At 36.0% G+C, this 17,412-nt stretch overlaps 1 protein-coding gene across 3 annotated transcripts in view; it reads left to right on the top strand.

The window, feature by feature from the left end:
- ATRNL1 (attractin like 1) overlaps window positions 1-17,412 on the top strand; it is a 435,468-nt gene that overhangs the window by 98,215 nt on the left and 319,841 nt on the right. For all 3 annotated transcript variants that reach the window (XM_033066085.2, XM_033066084.2, XM_033066086.2), the window contains exons 16-18: window positions 9,239-9,452; window positions 10,127-10,315; window positions 14,831-15,049. In XM_033066085.2, coding sequence (XP_032921976.1) covers window positions 9,239-9,452; window positions 10,127-10,315; window positions 14,831-15,049 — 622 coding nt within the window. The remainder of the gene's footprint in view (window positions 1-9,238; window positions 9,453-10,126; window positions 10,316-14,830; window positions 15,050-17,412) is intronic.

Below are 17,412 nucleotides of genomic sequence, written 5' to 3'. Positions count from 1 at the left end.
ATGGGATCAAAGGGTCACAGAGAAGCTGCTCTGGTGTGTAAAACATGGAGCAATTCCCTGCCCAGCAGCACTGGAATTAGCTGGAGCTAATTAGCTTTCTCTAATAATCATGGGGTGGGGAGAGAGAGCTGAAAACTCTTCCATGCCTCTGGCAAGTGCAGCAAGCTACCACCAGAATATTCCTTAGAAAAGTGATCCAAATTACTTCTGTTAACTGTGGGACAAGGGAAGGGAAGAGAAATTACCTGTCCCTGGGTGGTCAGGTTCAATTTTTTTGCAGTTAAATATTCAAATGTTTATTGCTGTGTTTAAACATCACTGGTTAAAGTATATGAAATGTAAAACTGCTCAGAAAATATGAAACCAAGCAGTGTACACTCAGATGGGATGTTTTAGCAGAATATGATTCTGGTTTTTACAAGCAAATCAGTTGCTCTTATCAAGGGACAATTTTTGGGAATGTGTATTTAGTTTTGGAGAACATGCAGCACTTTGTATAAAATCCTCAAATTTTAAAGTAGTTTAGGATTTTACAGTTACAGAAAAATGAAAGATAATTTTGGATAATAATTAAAGCTGATATCAAACCAGTATATGATTTACAAAGTTGCTCTGCTGCAGATGAATTAAGATCATTCAAAGGTAATAGCAGTTAAGGGCTGCCTTTATGTTATTACTGAATCTGGGAGAAAGATGTTAGGGACATATATAGTGGAAACAGAAATATCCTATTATCCTTTTTAGCATTCTACTGCAAAATGCAGATTCAAACATAGATTATATACTCAAGGTTTTTGTGGTTTTTTCCAAATAAATGTAGGAACTGGACAGAGAAAATATTTTTTAGTAGAAAGACACTTTTTTCTATTTTGTTCTGATGAAGGAGAGAAATAATTTCGTGTCAGAAGTTCTTCCCTGATATTGCATTTGCTGCAGCCTTGAAACACATTCTGTCTATCCACTCTTTGATGAGTTAATGTTGAAAATGTAATTGAAACAAAAGCAAGAACAAGATGATGTTGGCAACATGATTGCTATGGTTATTTATTTTACACCTTTTTTTCCTTTTTGCTTTCCTTTCCCCTGATTCCTATTAAAATACTGCACAGGATGCCTTCAAATCTAATAGTGTGTGATAGACTATTGATATGACTGATTTTTCCTGACTGGCTTGAGGTGTAGCTGAGAAATAGCTATTTTTAGTGTTTGGAAACAAGATTTATCTTACATTTCAGAGCTTAGAACTTCTGCAAGGTGACATCCTGCTGAGCATATCTTTATTTAAATGAAGTACATCCTAAGCCAATGTGGTGATGTAAATTTGAGATACCTCATATACAGTTTAAGCATTTGTAGACAAATGTATACACGTTAAAAAATCTGTCGTGGATTAAACAATCATTTAGCTGTCAGAACCTCTAATGAAATTCTGCCATGAATTATCCTGGTGTTTTCAGTGGCACTTAGAAAAACAAAGATTTTTTTCATTCCTATCTATCTGTCCAGCTACATTTACTCAGTGTGATACATCCTAAATGTGTTATCAGGTGTGGCAGAGGCTCTCTGAAAGTTCTTGATCTTCTTTTGCCTGCCTTTCCCTCTCAAACTGCAATCATAATGATTTAAAGAGTGAGATTTCATTTTAGATGGTTTGTTTCTGTAACAGGTGCTGGTGGGGAGTTCACAAATGGAGTCAGAGCTGCTGTAAGGTGCACACTGTGGGTTTAATCTCTATTATCTGCAGTACAGTTTGACTTGGGTGGTTAATGTCGAAGGCGTTAAAATCTTTAGCCTGGCAAAGAAAAAAGGGTTTTAGATTCGCCTGAAAACAAAAGAATTTTCAGGATTTATGAATGTGTCAGAGCAGCATTTGGAAATAAGAATATGATTCTGACTTTATCTTCTTGTTATTTGGTATTCTTATGTTGAGAAAAGAAAAGCAACTCAGGTAGCTGTTGTGTATTTTACAAACTGCCAAATAGTATTAGTAAATCTGCAACTGTAAGGACTTCAGCATTCTTTATTGTTAATGAACCACCATGTGATTTTGTGGATTGTTTCCTAATACACAAAGTCCTTCTTCTGGGACAAATTTAGGAAAATTTCTATATCATGTTTAGAATAATACATTGATGCCTTGGAAAGATTCAGGGGGAGGGGCTGCCAATGTGTCCCTACGCTATCCAGACCTCATTGTGTATAAATAATTTCTCCTAATCCCAATACTAAACTGGAAATCAATAGGTTGCCTCCTTTTAAAGGATAAGGAGAAAGTTCATTTGGTACTGAAGAAAAGGACAAAACAAAGATCTGTGCTGTATAAACTCAAAACACAGTTGAATTTGCAGATGTATTTTAAAATTATCCGCAGCAGTTTAAAGTCTAGTTTGTATTGTTCATGAAAAATAAATTTAATTCTGTCAGAGAATGCCAAAGGAAACACAATGGATGGGTTGCAGATTCCCACACTAAAGAAAAATGACACTTTTTTTTTATTACAGTAATTTCACGATTATAAGCCGCACTGATTATAAGCCGCACTTCTGGGTTTCAGCAACTTTTTGGTTTTTGTCCATACATAAGCCGCACCTGATTATAAGCCGCATGTTACAATACAGAGTGTGATAAAAGGTATCTTTCTATCACCATCTGTTGAGGGTGGGGACAGTGATCCTTATCTCAATGGCAGATAATTTGCTAATGGGCCATCCATTGAAACCAGGCGGGGCATTGTTCTTTATCTTTTCACACCCCATCCTTCCTCCAGCCAGTCATTGTCTGCTAATGGCCCATTGAGTCCCACTGTGTGACTGATAAAATTACTGCATCCCATTGAAAGTTGCTCCAGCCAGGGGGAAGAGCCCAACATTTCTTACCAAGATAAAAACAGAGGTTTTGGGACAATAAGGTAGCCCCTTTCTCCACTGGACTCCAGAGGAAAACCGGATTTCTCCACATCACCACTGGACCTCCAGAGGGAAACTGCACCTTCTGCAGGAGCACTGCTCCAACTGAGCCACATCTGTCACTGCAAGGGGACTGCAATCACCATTTAATGGGACTGCTACCAACACCCTGCCTGACAGGGTGTCAGGTTGTACTCTGACTTTGTCAGGGTTTGGAGTTTGTTTCTTTGTAGTACTGTATTTCTATTTTAATTTCCCTAGTAAAGAACTGTTATTCCTAATTCCCATATTTTTGCCTGAAAGCCTCTTGATTTCAAAATTATAATAATTTGGAGAGAGGGGGTTTGCATTCTCCATTTCAAAGAGAAACTCCTGCCTTTCTCAGCAGACACCTGTCCTCCAAACTAAAACAGCAACTTTTCATTCTTTGTCCATAGATAAGCCGCACCTGATTATAAGCCGCACTTTGGGTTCGGACCAAAATTTTAGTCAAAATGGTGCGGCTTATAATCGTGAAATTACTGTACATTCTTTTATTGACCTACTAAGCAAAATATTATGAAAGGGAAGATTTGAATTTCTCTGAAAAATAGATTAAACAGCAATATCAGGTTAATTTACTGTTCCTGCTAATATTCAAATGTTGTATATTCATTTAAAAGTGCAATTAACTCTCTTGGGAGTTTACTTGCAACTGTGGGATTTAACTAAAAATAATAATTTTCTTGTTAGCATGCAATAAATTCTGAGAAGATTTAGTTTTGGTGTGGTAAGCACAAACAAAGAACAGTTTTACACAATGCCTTTCATTATATAAACTGCTTGCAACTTTTCCTTTGACTCGCCGCTCACAAGGCTAAGCATCTTTTTATAAATTACACTTGAGTGTAGGTTGCAGTTAATTAGTGAGCTTTGCATAGCAATGTTATTCCTTGTTAGCTCCAAGTATTCTCTGAGGGCTCTGTGTTTCTGTGGTTTTATAATGTGTGTGATTGTGGTGAAGTTGACATCTACTCTTGGTTTCTGAATTACTCCCTTTAGAACAGTTTCTACCAGTCCCGCTTTCCTATTGTGGTTTTAGAAGTCTAATAAATTATTTTAGCACTTTGTCTCCATTTTACAGTTGTTGCATTGACTGTCCATTAGCTCAGCTCTAGTTTGTCTTCCTACATTCAGGATTAGGGGAGCTCAACCCACTTTGGATGACTGAGAATGCAAATTACTCCCTAAAATTGTCCCCAATAAAGAATAAATTCCAAGAAGACAGTGAAGACCCACTGGAATATTAGCTATAATCTCTGTAGGTGGAAAATGGTCAAGTTCTAGTTTTTTCAGTTCACCAGATTGTACATTTTTTTTACCAATTGGACTACAGAAAAGTCTAAAAAGAGTAGGAGAATTTGGTGTTCTCATGACCTAATGCATAACTCCTGCTATTAATTGCATCCAGATTGCATCATAGACCCAGAGACATTTAAAGTTCTTAAATCTTGCTTCCACTGCTTAAAATGTGTCAGCCATTGGCTAAATATTTATGAAATATGGAATGTGCTGGTATCCAGCATAGTCAGAATGGATGCAGTTAAGGAATGGAAAAGCCAGCATGTGTCTGCATAGAACACATTGTTTCTCTTCAGAGCTGCATTTTTTCAGGAAGGAGATTTCTTGTTCAGAATGGTGCAGAAAAGAGTCAAATTAACTACAAGCCCTTCTCTGGATTGTGAACGTTGTGGAAATAGGGGCACTGAGATGTCATGGTATTTTCTGTTTAATTGTTTCATCCTAGAGCAACAAATCAAGGAGTTCAAGCAATTCCTGAGAAGTTTGTTGAATTTTGTTTGTAAGGTGGTGTGATGCACGCAATAGAAAATGTGACGTTAATGTATTATACAATTTCAGGACAATCTGAGATAGAAAATAAAAGGAATTTAAATAAAGGTGGAGATAAATTTTTGAAAGAGATATATCCTTCCTCAGTAATTTGCATAATTAAGGAACAGGGGAGATTTTTGAGCCTCAGTGGTAATTGGCTATTCAGTAAAGATAGTCTTACTCACTTCACTCATCAGCAAATTATTCAGCCCTCATTAATTTAGGGCTGATTCAGCAGTAATACCTGAAAAAAGTGTCCTGAGTAGAAATGATCCCTTTCACTTTAGATCTCAAAGCAACTTAATCTGATTTAAATTCTCTGAGTAAACAGTGGATTTGGCATGAACTATCAGCTTTCCAGTTAAGGTTACACAATTTTTCTTTCTAACATAGTTCCATAATTGCTATTTTAATAACAAATGAAAATGTTATGATTTAGAATAATAGAAGAGCATATTTTTAAAGCTATTAGTGATCAGTGTTTTATAGATTGCTGTAATGGCTAAAAGTTAGCCTTATGTTCAGCTTAATAGGAGATGAGATGGCAGAATGATGTTCTGTTGGTATGCATTGTATGATTGCAATTTTGTTACTCTGTCGGATAGAAAATAACACCCTGCCCAGCAATTTTTCTCAGAATTTAATAATTCTGAAATATTTTCTAACTGAAAGGTTGATCTCTCATTTAAAAAGTTTTTTTGGCAATTTGTTTTCAATGTTGTAAAAGATGGTTCTATGAAAATAGGTAAACCACGACTATCTGTATTTCAAGCACAAATACAAAGTTTCTAAGCTGGGCTGTGGATTCTAAGAGATAGCCTAGAATGAAATGGATGGGAAGAAAATCATATTCTAGAGATGACTGCAAATTTTAAATAGTGTAATGGGATAAAGCTATACAATGTTTCCCAATATATATTTGATTGTTATCCATTGCAGCATTAGTAAGGCTCATTTAAAATTCTCCCAAGATGGATTTGAGCACCTGCTGTGTATTGCATAGCTTTGGTTTTTTGCTTCTTTTGTTTGTTTGTTTTTTGAACCGATTTTTAAACTTACCTAGAATGCTCTTGTGTGAGCTTGTTGTAGTTGATGTTGTTTTAAAATGAATTGTATATGATGTATCAACGAGTTTTTATAGATAGGCATATATAGAAAGAAAGAATAAATCTTCAGAAATCTCTGAGGAGTAATGCTCATCCGTTGAGTAAAGATCATCTGAACTTCCAGTAAATGAGTTGATTTGCACTGTATTTTTCACTCATCTGGTTTGGTAAAAAACATTTTTCAAGAGACCTGGGAGCTGGAATCTTACATCAGCAAGTTCTGGTTCCAGAGAACTGGCAGTCTCATTTCCTTCCTTTCTGATCCTCTTCAGAAGCATCTTTGGCAAGATATTCAAAGTAAAGGAATCACTTTTCTACATTCATTTTTCATTAAATGAAACAACCATAGAGTTCAAGTGAAGGATGTTCAACTCCCATTATTTCTTAAGCCTGAAGAAGAAACTGGCTTGGCATTTTCAGTCAACATATTTGGAGTCCCTTGGTTGCTTCAAGTACTTTGAGATTCCCAGCTATTCTAACTAAACCTTTCTTCAGGTTGGGAGATAATTTTTACTAGATTTATGCCTTCTTTTTTTTTTTTAAGAAATTAATTTGATAGCCACAGAGCTCTGGTGGCTGCAGGTATCTCCTGTGGAACTTCCTGAATGTGCTTGTTGTGGTTTGATTTTTCCTGTTGGCTTCTGCGCAGTGCAGCAACAATCGTTTTTGGTGATAAGCTTTGATGATGGCCACACACACTCTGTGCCAGCAGTCTTCACCTGTGCCCCACCACATGATGGAATTGATGCCACATAATTGAATCTGCATGTTAAGCACATCATTGGAGCATTTGGGAGGCCTTACTTGGATACTCTGTGGTTGGCATCCTAACAGCATGGCCTGAGTGGGCCTGCAAGGTCACAGCTTTGATGGTGTGTATTTGATACCATGCTCATCAGCATTTGCGTCTGTATTTTGATGTTTTATCCTAGCAAAGAGCCAGAGAGAGTACATATGGAATTTGAGATGCCTGACATGATGACTGTAAGCTGTCCAGATAGTACAGCTATTAAGAATGATTATGGCTGGGATATGTGTTGCTTTTGCTGAAAGTCTTTCATTTCAGGGATGCTGCTTTTATCTCCTATGGCTGCTTTGGCTTTCATGATTCTCCCTGGGACTTTTTCATCATGAAAGGGGTTCCAAGACAGTCTCCTACTCAAATGGAAGAATTTATTTCCAAATATCACTGCTGCACTGTCAGTTTTCATTATTGGCTCACATACTTTTTCACCATAGCTGGAATAGGATCTCTGTTTTTTTTTAGTATATTGATGCTGAGGCCAAATTATTTGGCAGTGCAATTGAAACAGTCAGTAATATGTTAAAGATTCTCTTGGCTGGAATCCCTCAGTCACAAAGTAGGCATGTAGGGTTGGTTTGTGTGTGTGTTTGTCAGCAATTTATCCTGCCTAAGCCCCGATTTTGTTTTACATGTGCTTGGTGTGCACACTCAGCATCTACAGGGAGCTGTGTAGACATATGTGTAGGTGTTTAAGGTTTTCTGATCCATGTGGACTATGTACAAAAACAGTAATCTAGGCAACGAAACAACAGATAAGACAACAGATGTATTATCTACCATTTTCCAGACGTCCAAGTTCCTCTTTTGCTACTTACATCATGTTCTATCTGGTACCCAGAACATGTGAGTCCTCAGACACCTGGAAAGTCGGTCACCTGGGGTAGCAATGGAGTCAGGAAGTAAATGCTGAAGCAAGACACAAAGTGGGCAGTGGTAATTTTGCTGGATGTTCTTGTTGCTGTTCAGGAGTCTCCCAGAACACGTCACTGCTTACAGAATGGAACATTTCTTAGTCATTTTCTGGTTTATTTAAGATTGTTCTTGTGTCCCTAAGTGTTAGTAGGTAAAGCAATTTTTGTTTGGTCATGATCTTAACTGAGAGTAGAGAAGAAGAAGAGAACATAGGGAGTACATTTTAGGGAGGTCAGGAATAATGATTATCTACTTGCTTATTCTTTTGAAAGGTATTTACCTTTGGTAAATTTTTGAAACAAAATCAATATTTTTCCATTCAAAAATTGGTATTTTTGAAACGAAATTAATAATCCTTCATATTTCAATATGCTTTAACAAGGCAGGGGAAAAAAAGAAGGAATGCTCTGATTGTGTGTAGAATTAAGAGTACGGAAAAATTTTCTTTTCAGCCATGTTTTAAACTTGAGTGGCCAGACAAAATGTGAGGTCAAATGTGAAAGGTAGTGATAGAGAATGGCAGTAACTCTTGGTTCGCTTGTGGAATACATAGATCTTTAACGTGGCTGGTTCTCATTACGTGTATTATGGTGTTTTACTTATCTTGTAAATTACCTTTACTTACAATGTAAATGAAATCAATTGTGAACTTAATTCACAATCAGATCAATACTTCTGCTTTGGAGCTGACAATGTGTATCCCCTGCCTGGGCAGGCAGCTGGGTTTGGTATTCTGGCATCCACCTGCCATCATGTACCTGTCACAGCCTCGTTGTCTCTCTGTATCTCTCTTCTGTGTGTTTAAACTGGGCTTAATGAAAACTGCCTGCACAGAGATTACACTAGGAAATGTGTTTGGTTTGGGTGTCTTGAGATTTTTATACCAATGGTGGCAAGTAGTGCATGCAGATTTATCCTGGAACAAGCAAATGCCTTTTTTTCCTTAGAATCTGCTTTTTTGCTTGGTAAATGTGTAAAAATGAAATTATAAAAATCAGTAGAATTTGTGATGTAGTTTTACTGATACATCCTAAATATGTTCTAAAAGTTAGTGCTTTTAGTTTTTTTCTAGACTATGTTTTATAACTTATAAATCAAAACTGAAAGTATATTCAATGTGTATTTAACAGCATTGGAAATGTAAATGTGCCATTTTTATCTCTGCATTGTCTAAAGTTGATCAGTATCAGCACTATGGACTTTAGAGGATGGAATATTTATCCTACTTTTTCCTGAACTTTGATTTCTCTGAATTGCTGTTAACTTATGTGTATTTCATTATCCACAGTGGCCTAACAATTAGTAATTGTACAGTGGCCACTGGGAGAAAACCAAACAATTTCATTATGACATGTATGCAATAATAGAAATCACAATTGCATTTGAACAGAATGCAACTTTTTGGTAGAAGAGAGGAAGGAGTGGAATTTTTTGGAGGGTTTTTGGGGATGTTCAGCAAGATAGAACAATTAAGATACAAACTGTGTGGACAATGACTGATGAGATGATAAAGTGAGATAACATGGTGGAGTCTGAAAATGTGAAGTTGTTGCTGTTGGGCTATTTTTTGAAATGTTCTATCCAGACAAAAAGCATTTTAAATGATTCTCTCCCATTTGTTTCATTTTCATCTGTAGAAAATTTCACCCTGGGTGGGTTTGCGGAAGATCAACATCTCCTACTGGGGCTGGGATGACATGTCCCCTTTCACAAACACCACCCTGCAGTGGCTGCCTGGAGAGCCCAATGACTCTGGCTTCTGTGCCTACCTGGAGAGAGCAGAGGTGGCAGGGCTGAAGGCAAACCCCTGCACTGCCATGGCAGATGGCCTTGTGTGTGAAAAACCTGTTGGTAAGGAGCCTCTTACTCCCAGGAACTGAGTGAATTACAAACTCTTTGGGATTTCATTTGCTTGAGAGGAATTTGGGCACAATTTGGATTAAATAGTTACGAAAATGTATGATTTTTTATTTTTTGGAAATAGCTATTAATAGTCTATTAGTATTCTTAAAGCAGTAAATATTTATTTGAGAATTAGTTCACACTAGAAATCTTAACAGTTTGCTTCTAAATCTAGATTGGTATTAGGCAATGGTAACAGTCGCTGTAACCACATGTGAAGATATTCAGTAATGCTGATTTGCTCTTTCTGAATCTTGCTTAACATCAGTGAACATCTTAAAGTTGTGAAAGACTGACAAATCCAAAATTCTAGTTTCTTTCTTTCTTTTAGGTTTGTTTGTGTATAAAGTTTACTGTGACAAACAACCACTTGACAGTTCAAGTTAACATACATTAAAATGGACTCTGTGATCTGTTGTATGAGTCATGCTCAGTTTTGCATATGAAGTTTTGTAAAATATTATTATATTTATGTACACAGACCTAAATTTGGATCAAATTATGTATAACTAATTAAGGAAGCAACCACTTCAACAGGGATTTTTCTAATGGTACAAATGGTGAAAGTGAAAGGAGATTGAACTTGTGTTCAAAATGATAAAATATTTATGATCCTTTTCCAGTCAGTCCCAACCAGAATGCCAGGCCCTGCAAGAAGCCGTGTTCCCTGAGGACAACCTGTTCCAACTGCACGAGCAATGGCATGGAATGTATGTGGTGCAGCAGCACCAAGAGATGTGTGGACTCCAATGCCTACATCATCTCCTTCCCCTATGGACAGTGCCTGGAGTGGCAAACTGCCACCTGCTCCCGTGAGTACTTAGTGACTGTTCATCTTGCTCATTATATTGTTAGATTTATTTTTCACTCAAAAGAGCTGGAGGGATTCAACACTTTCATTAGAGATAAAAAGATTTTCAAGTGAATGACCTTATAGCTCCTCATGTGAGAAGTTAGTGCTGAGTATGCATTTCTTAGCTGCAGATAAAATGCTGGCAGTTCTTGTATGATGAAATATATTTAGTCTTTTGAAATAATGAAAAGTATTTATTCCCTTCAGATCAAGAAAAATTACTGTGATTTCTTGTATGACCAGTGTTAGTGTGACAAACAATGGCATTAACTGGAGCAAGATACTGTTAAAATTGGATAACCAATAAGTAGAACTCAGACTTACATAATATCAAGTTATTAAGAAAAGGAAGTGTGCTGAATTTTTAAAGGTTTAAATGTTCCGATTTATTTTTTTTCAGATTCAGGCTATGTCATTTTCCTAACATGCAAAGATAAAAACAAAGTTTTAATAATGACAGTAGTAGTCTTGAGAATATTGTAACACAAATGCAAAACAATCTGTCTTGGTCTTCCTTATATTCTTCTCCCTTGAAGACAGGGATTATTAACCCTTGATCCCTAGTAATTAACTCCTGTTCATCCTCTCTATGGAAGTAGAAGGAATTCTCTTAGGCCATCAGGCAGGTAGAGGAGGTACAGGAAACTTCTGTGTGATCAGACTGGGTCAGGCTGCATTAATGTTCAAGGTTGCCCATTTCGTCCTTTGGGGACAAGAGGCAAGTGATTTCTTACTTTGTCAAGGAGCAAAGTTGCTCCCTGGATGTCCCCTTTGGAAGCACATTTCATCAGAGCTTGGTGCAATGCCTCTTGGGGAGAATGAGCAATCTCTTCTAGGTACCTTTCAGAGTATCAGGCACAGCTGCTCCCTCCTGAGCTGGGAGTGACCAGAGTCAGACCCTTGCAGTTCCAGCCCTTCCAGGGTTTGTTGGTGCCATAATTGATGCAGATGCTGGAGCGAGCTACATCGTGCCTTAGATTTTTCTCTTAGCTGGGACTTATTTGAGCAATTCATTCCTCAGTCACCATCATCCAGAAGACTGGTTCTTAGAATTTTTCAGGATTTCTGAAGTGTACCTTTGGACTCTTCTTACTGCTCTATTCTGAGAGAGTTTTTCTGGTTACTTCTGATCTCCTTTCTCTCTCCATCAGGGTCTTTTGATATCAAAGACTCTGAAATCTTTTATTTGTGGATATCTTGTGATAGGCTTAATGATTTTGACAACAACAAGCAACTTGCTTTCAGGATCATAATTAGATCATGATTCCATTTGATAGGTTATGGATAAAAATTTTAGAAAGCCCTAAAGAACGCAAAAGGCAGTTACTTGCTTTCACCTAAGCATCAGGAAAATACTAAGTAAAATAAATTCTTGATATGTCTGTAAAGGAATCGCTGATATATTCATGTATCAGGCCACTACATACCTGGGTTAAATGGAAATAAGGCATAGGAAAGCTTTTCCTTCAGGCTAAAGTGACCAAGAGCCCATATTCCTCTAATTGAAGTTCCTTCTTCATCCTTAATAATCAAAGAATGTAATGAAGCAGGACCATGTTGAGCTGTTCTGGAAAACGTTTTGGCTAAGTTAGTAAATTTGAGGTATTAATCCAGGTTCTAATGCCCAAGTTCAGTGTAATAGGAACACTTAATCTCTTGTCAATATGTTTGAAGTAATAGTTCTGTAGTTATATAAAGGTTTCTCTCTCATAACCATTCACAGAACTTTCTTTTTCCTTTCCTGTATAGGAATCAATTTTGTAACTTATAAAATATTGGTAGTGAGTTGTGGCAGAACATAAATAGATTTAAAATCTGGAGATAAAATTGACAGAATACCACATAAATGATGCTTATGTTTTTGAACTAGCAGATATTATGTCAGCCTGAACTTTCAATTCAGTTTTTCTCTGTGCAGTGTTTGTACATCACGCTTGATTCAATTTGTTTGGGGAACATAAGAAATTGTTTTTAATTTGATTGTCATTTTTGTCAGGTCTGTAAAAGTTTATATTAAATAAGGCAAAAGGGATTTTCTGTATACCAATTCAACATTATGTAAAGGCAATTTTGTATGAAAATGTACTTTCTATTCAACAAACTAGAAAACCCCCCCAAGATTGTGTGGCTGTAAGCAGTTTTTCCAGAGTTTTATCACATCAGATATGTTGCATTTAAACAACAAAATGCATGTCCAAATGAAGCATGGTTCAGATATTATTTTAGTCTAAATGATTTGAAAATTTATTAGGTAGATATATCATTATTGCTGCTGAAGTAACAAATTATTAAGTGGATTCCCTTATGAAGGGATAGTGTTTCTACTTGAAGTACACACTGGAACTATACCTTTAAAAAATCCTCCTTGTTTTTAAATCTTTTCTTTTAATGACTAATTTCTGAGCTTTTGGTTGGTTTGGTCTGAATGGAAAAAAACTCGGACAAGTATGTATGATTTAAAATACAAAAAAAAAACCAACCCAAAACACAAAAACCTGATAACTTCACATTTATTTTCACAACTTGGAATTAAAAAGCAGGAACGCTCTTTTATTGGTGACATATTGTCATTTTAATACCTACTTGCCAAAAAATTGCATTTTCACTCTTCCGTACAACTTCCATCCATTATGACTTTTGATTGAATAGCTGACAGTTGAACAATCTTGGATCACCTCTAGAATTTCAAAGAAAACAAAATTGCTGCTTGAATATCCCCTTCTTCCATCAACAATTGCTTCTCAGCTCTCTTCAGTTTTTCAGCTGAATGCCACTACAGATAATAGCTGAGGATTTTCACTTTTGGTTCTGTTTTAGCCTCTGTGAAGATAATGCAGCTGATGCTTCAGGGCTTTATAAATAGCAGCATGAGTATAAATAGCAGCCTGAGATTTGTTTGGATTGTTTAGAGTGCATCTCTGAAAGGGCAAACCAGCCAGTGCAGAATGATGCTCTGTATTTTTCTGCTGATCCTCTAACGTATTCAAAAGCCCAAATTTGTATCATTCAGCTTCAGCTCAGATGGTTTAAAACTGATTTTTCATGTTTGACAATTTGCAACAACAGTTGGCCTTTTCCCATCCCTGCTATTTTCCATATTTGGGAAACTTGAAATATTTCTTCCTGTCTGGATTCTTCCAAGTCTATTGAAGAGCTCTTGCTTCAGCTTTCTGTTAAAATCCTTTTGAGATTCACTCAGACTCTTCAGTGCCTGTTTTCCCTGCTATCTGCAGGTATCTTTAGACTGTGCAGTATTTTTTTTTTTAACAACTTTCATTACTTTTAAACAATTGTAATAGTTGCTGAAGTGAGAGGAGCTAGCTTTGCTCTGTTCTCAGTTAATTTAGTTAGCAATGAAATAATTCAGTAGTTTTCCTTTTGTGGACCAGAGGAGCCCAGGTGACTGTGAGCATTATTTGGCTGTGGATGAACCAAATTGAGAGGTTACCCTCACATGGAAACCATTTGAGTGTCCTTCCAAATAACTCTGGGAATCTTTAAAGCACTTTATTCTTTTTAAAGAGAAACTTAAATATTTCTAGCTTCACCTTCATGTGTCCTTTTAAAAATTAATTTTGAAAGCCTATAAAGTTAATGTAAGGAGAGACAGGAACACATAGTGATCAATGTTTGAATGAGTCTGATGTTAATTTGATCCAGTGTTACAACAGTAATTAAAAAAAACCTAAGATGTATCAGAAAAAGCTTAAAGAAACTTGGGAACTTTAATGGTGTTCTTGAAGTTACTAAAATGTTAATTTCTTATTAATAAAAAATGACAGTAACTTCAGAATAGGAGTTTTATTTGGTTCTAAACAGATTTGAAATATGAGGAAGACTGTTTAATTATTTTAAAGAAGAGAGTATAAAAGACCTAAAGGGAGATTTGGATTTTAGAATGCAATTTAAAAAATGAAACCTGATTAATTGATGAGAACCTAAGATATATTTAATATGAATGAGATGTGTGGTTTACTAGCTTGTTTCAAAAGCTGAATGTAAGAAGACTAAATCATATTTGTAGGCGAATACTGAGGTGACATTCTGGGGTACTTTGTGCCCAAAATATTTTTTTTTTTTAAATTTTAATTTGAATATTCCTGTAGTTTTTTATATTTATAAATATTATTGCTCTTACTTGGTTTATTTGCCTTGTGTTGAGCTCTAGACTTTTCCTGTTGGAAGGGCTGTTTATGTCAGTAAAATTAGCAATAAATGCATTATATACTACTTATAACAAAAGAATATGTGTTTTCTTGTGTGTCTAATGAAGATGTGCAATTGTGGTGTGACAAACACCTGCTGCATCTTTTGTGAGCTTTAAGTAAAACTTTTAATGAATACTGAGATTTTCTTACTAGTATTACTGATTTTTTAAAAAATTTGCACAAGGAGGAATACTCCATCTCCTGTTGTAAAACCCAAGTATGTTATTTAAAAAACACGCATTAATATTGTATTCCATGTACTAAAGCTCAAAACTGCTCTGGGCTGAGGACCTGTGGACAGTGTTTGGAGCAGCCAGGGTGTGGATGGTGCAACGATCCCAGTAACACTGGCAAAGGACAGTGCTTGGAAGGCTCCTCAAGAGGCCCAATGAAACCTGTCAGTGTCCACTCCAGTGAAATGATGCTTGATGCTACTCTCTGCCCAAAAGAAAAAAATTATGAGTGGTCTTTTATCCAGTGTCCAGGTAAGGTTTGCTTCCATTCTTTCCTATATATGAAATGAGTTTAAGCACACCAAAAGAATGTAATTGTTCTAAGTAATGCAAATAGCATTTTCATGAAATACTTGTTTTTTATAAAATATTTCCTAAATGTAGAGTTTATTTGTCTACTGAACACAAATGGAGGTTGGCATGTGAAATGCAGTGCAAGTAGTTTAGCCAAAATTGCCGTTTATTTGTAGATAAGTTTTCACCCATCCTATCCCTCCACATTTAGAAATCACAATATATGTATTTTCTTCAGCTCTTGCTTCCTTCTGGCTTCTGTATCCATCAAGGAGTGGAACTGGGCAGAAATTATCCATAGGAAAAGACTGATGGACAAAATTCCCTCCTGCTCTTGCCAAGTCCAGCTGACTGTCAGAATGGGGGGCTGCCAAAACCTGAGCTGTGCTCCCAGCTGACCTTTTAGACACTCAGAGTGGATTAAAAAATGTGCTTGTGTAGCCTTAAAGAAGATCTCTGAAGCCTCAATTTAGGCCACACCATTCTGATTATGGTATTTTAATTTTTGAGTTCATTGGAAAAGTAAGGAAGATATCAGGTGCTATAAGACAGTGAAAGCTGTGCAGGTGCAGCCTCCTGTGTGGAAATCCTCCAACCCCGACAGAGGAGTGTGGAAGCAGCAGAGGAGGGCTGCAGGCAAATGAAAAGCACACTGGGGACTTTGACAGCCCTCCAAAAGTAATTTACAATAAATAATACAGTTTAAAAGACAGCTTGAAAACTTAGGTGGTTTTTTGTTGTCTTTGTGATTTTTTTTTTTTTTTTTTTTTGAGAATAAATAGTGTAACTCTGCTAAAGTTGTTTTTCCAGGAAATCTTCTACTGCTGATAATTTTGGGAGCTGGAGCTTCTGTAGGATCAATACATTTATGGATACATGCACCTGTGTTTACTTTCTTGTCTGCTTTTTTCATCAATTTATTTTCTCTGTTGTGTATGCATATATATATAGAGTGAGGGTTTTAAAAAAGTTTTAGAATAATAAAATGAAGTATGAAGTGAACACTGCTGCATATTTTCAGTTAAAACCAAAGAAACCTTCCACACCACCTAATTCTATTTCCTGAACAAAGAAGATTCTAGCACTTTTCTGTTGTTGTATAGGAATTTCATTACTTTGTGTATTGATAAGTGGATTGTTAACCCTTCAGTGCAATGCATAATTTCTGCCACTAGTGAAATTGTAATAGATTAATATATTGCTTGTCTAAACCTGCTGTGTTTAATATTTATTCTTGATGGATAAGATTCTGTATTCATTGTATGTTCTTACCAAGAATTTACTAAAGTTCCACTTCAATTTTACATTCCCCAGCTTTATGAGTTTAAGAGTAAAATAATACAGAAGTCATAGAATTAAAATTTCAATTGATATGAAATTTCTTTTTGATCTGTTTAGGCTGGAGGTTTTTTCCCTAAGATTTTGTTTTCATTTTCATAGAATATTTTCTGCAATGGATTATACTAACAGTTTATTCTTAGCACAATAATCATTTGATGCACTTGAAATGAGATAGAATTAGACTAAGTCTATGTAAACCTACTGAACAGTTTGCAGTTAGGATGCAAATAGAAATAGTTTATACCATGCAGTTTGGAGATTATTCTGCCACATTGATGAATTGTTGGCTGAACCATTCATGTTCATTCAGGCATGCACTTATTTTTCCTTGTAGTCCATATCCATCCTCCTTATAGTGCCTCTGGGCAATTGTGATGCTGATAAAAATTTTAAACTCCTTCTCATTTATTGTTTGTTCAAAACTTTAGGATTAGTATTCATCAGGCAGTAAAGAAAATGTTTATTTTTGTAACTGGTCACTTTGAAATCAATAGGCTTCAAATTAGCTGTCATAGTATTTCTTTTGATAGGAACACAGTTTATTTTCATCAGATTCTTAGTTTAACTACTGTTATAAATAAAATTGCAAATAACATATATAAAAAGAAAAGAAAAATAGCTTTGACATTCATCTTGTGAGAAGAAAGGTTTAGGTAGAATGCAAACCAAAGTTTTTCTTTAAGGTCTAAATTTCTTCTCTGAAAAGCAGTGTGAGTAGATTGTAAGTAGTTTGTTTAAAAGTAGATGAAATATCCTTACACTAGATCCACATTGTAATGGAGACACCCTTTTCATAAATTTTCCTAGTTTTCACTATTTTCTTAAAACTGTAATTACCAACAATTGTCAGCTTCATCAGCTATTTCAACACAGAGGTCAAAAGCAAATTAGACATAAAATTACTTCTCTCCAGGGCAGCTGCACTGAGGATTCAGCTGAAGTACATTTGTGTGTGTGAGGAAAATGACTTTGTTGCTGTC

This window comes from Catharus ustulatus, chromosome 8 (assembly GCF_009819885.2).
Source record: "Catharus ustulatus isolate bCatUst1 chromosome 8, bCatUst1.pri.v2, whole genome shotgun sequence".
NCBI lineage: Eukaryota > Metazoa > Chordata > Aves > Passeriformes > Turdidae > Catharus > Catharus ustulatus.
Note: the sequence above shows the minus strand (reverse complement) of the source record. Positions and strands in the feature narration are given on the sequence as shown.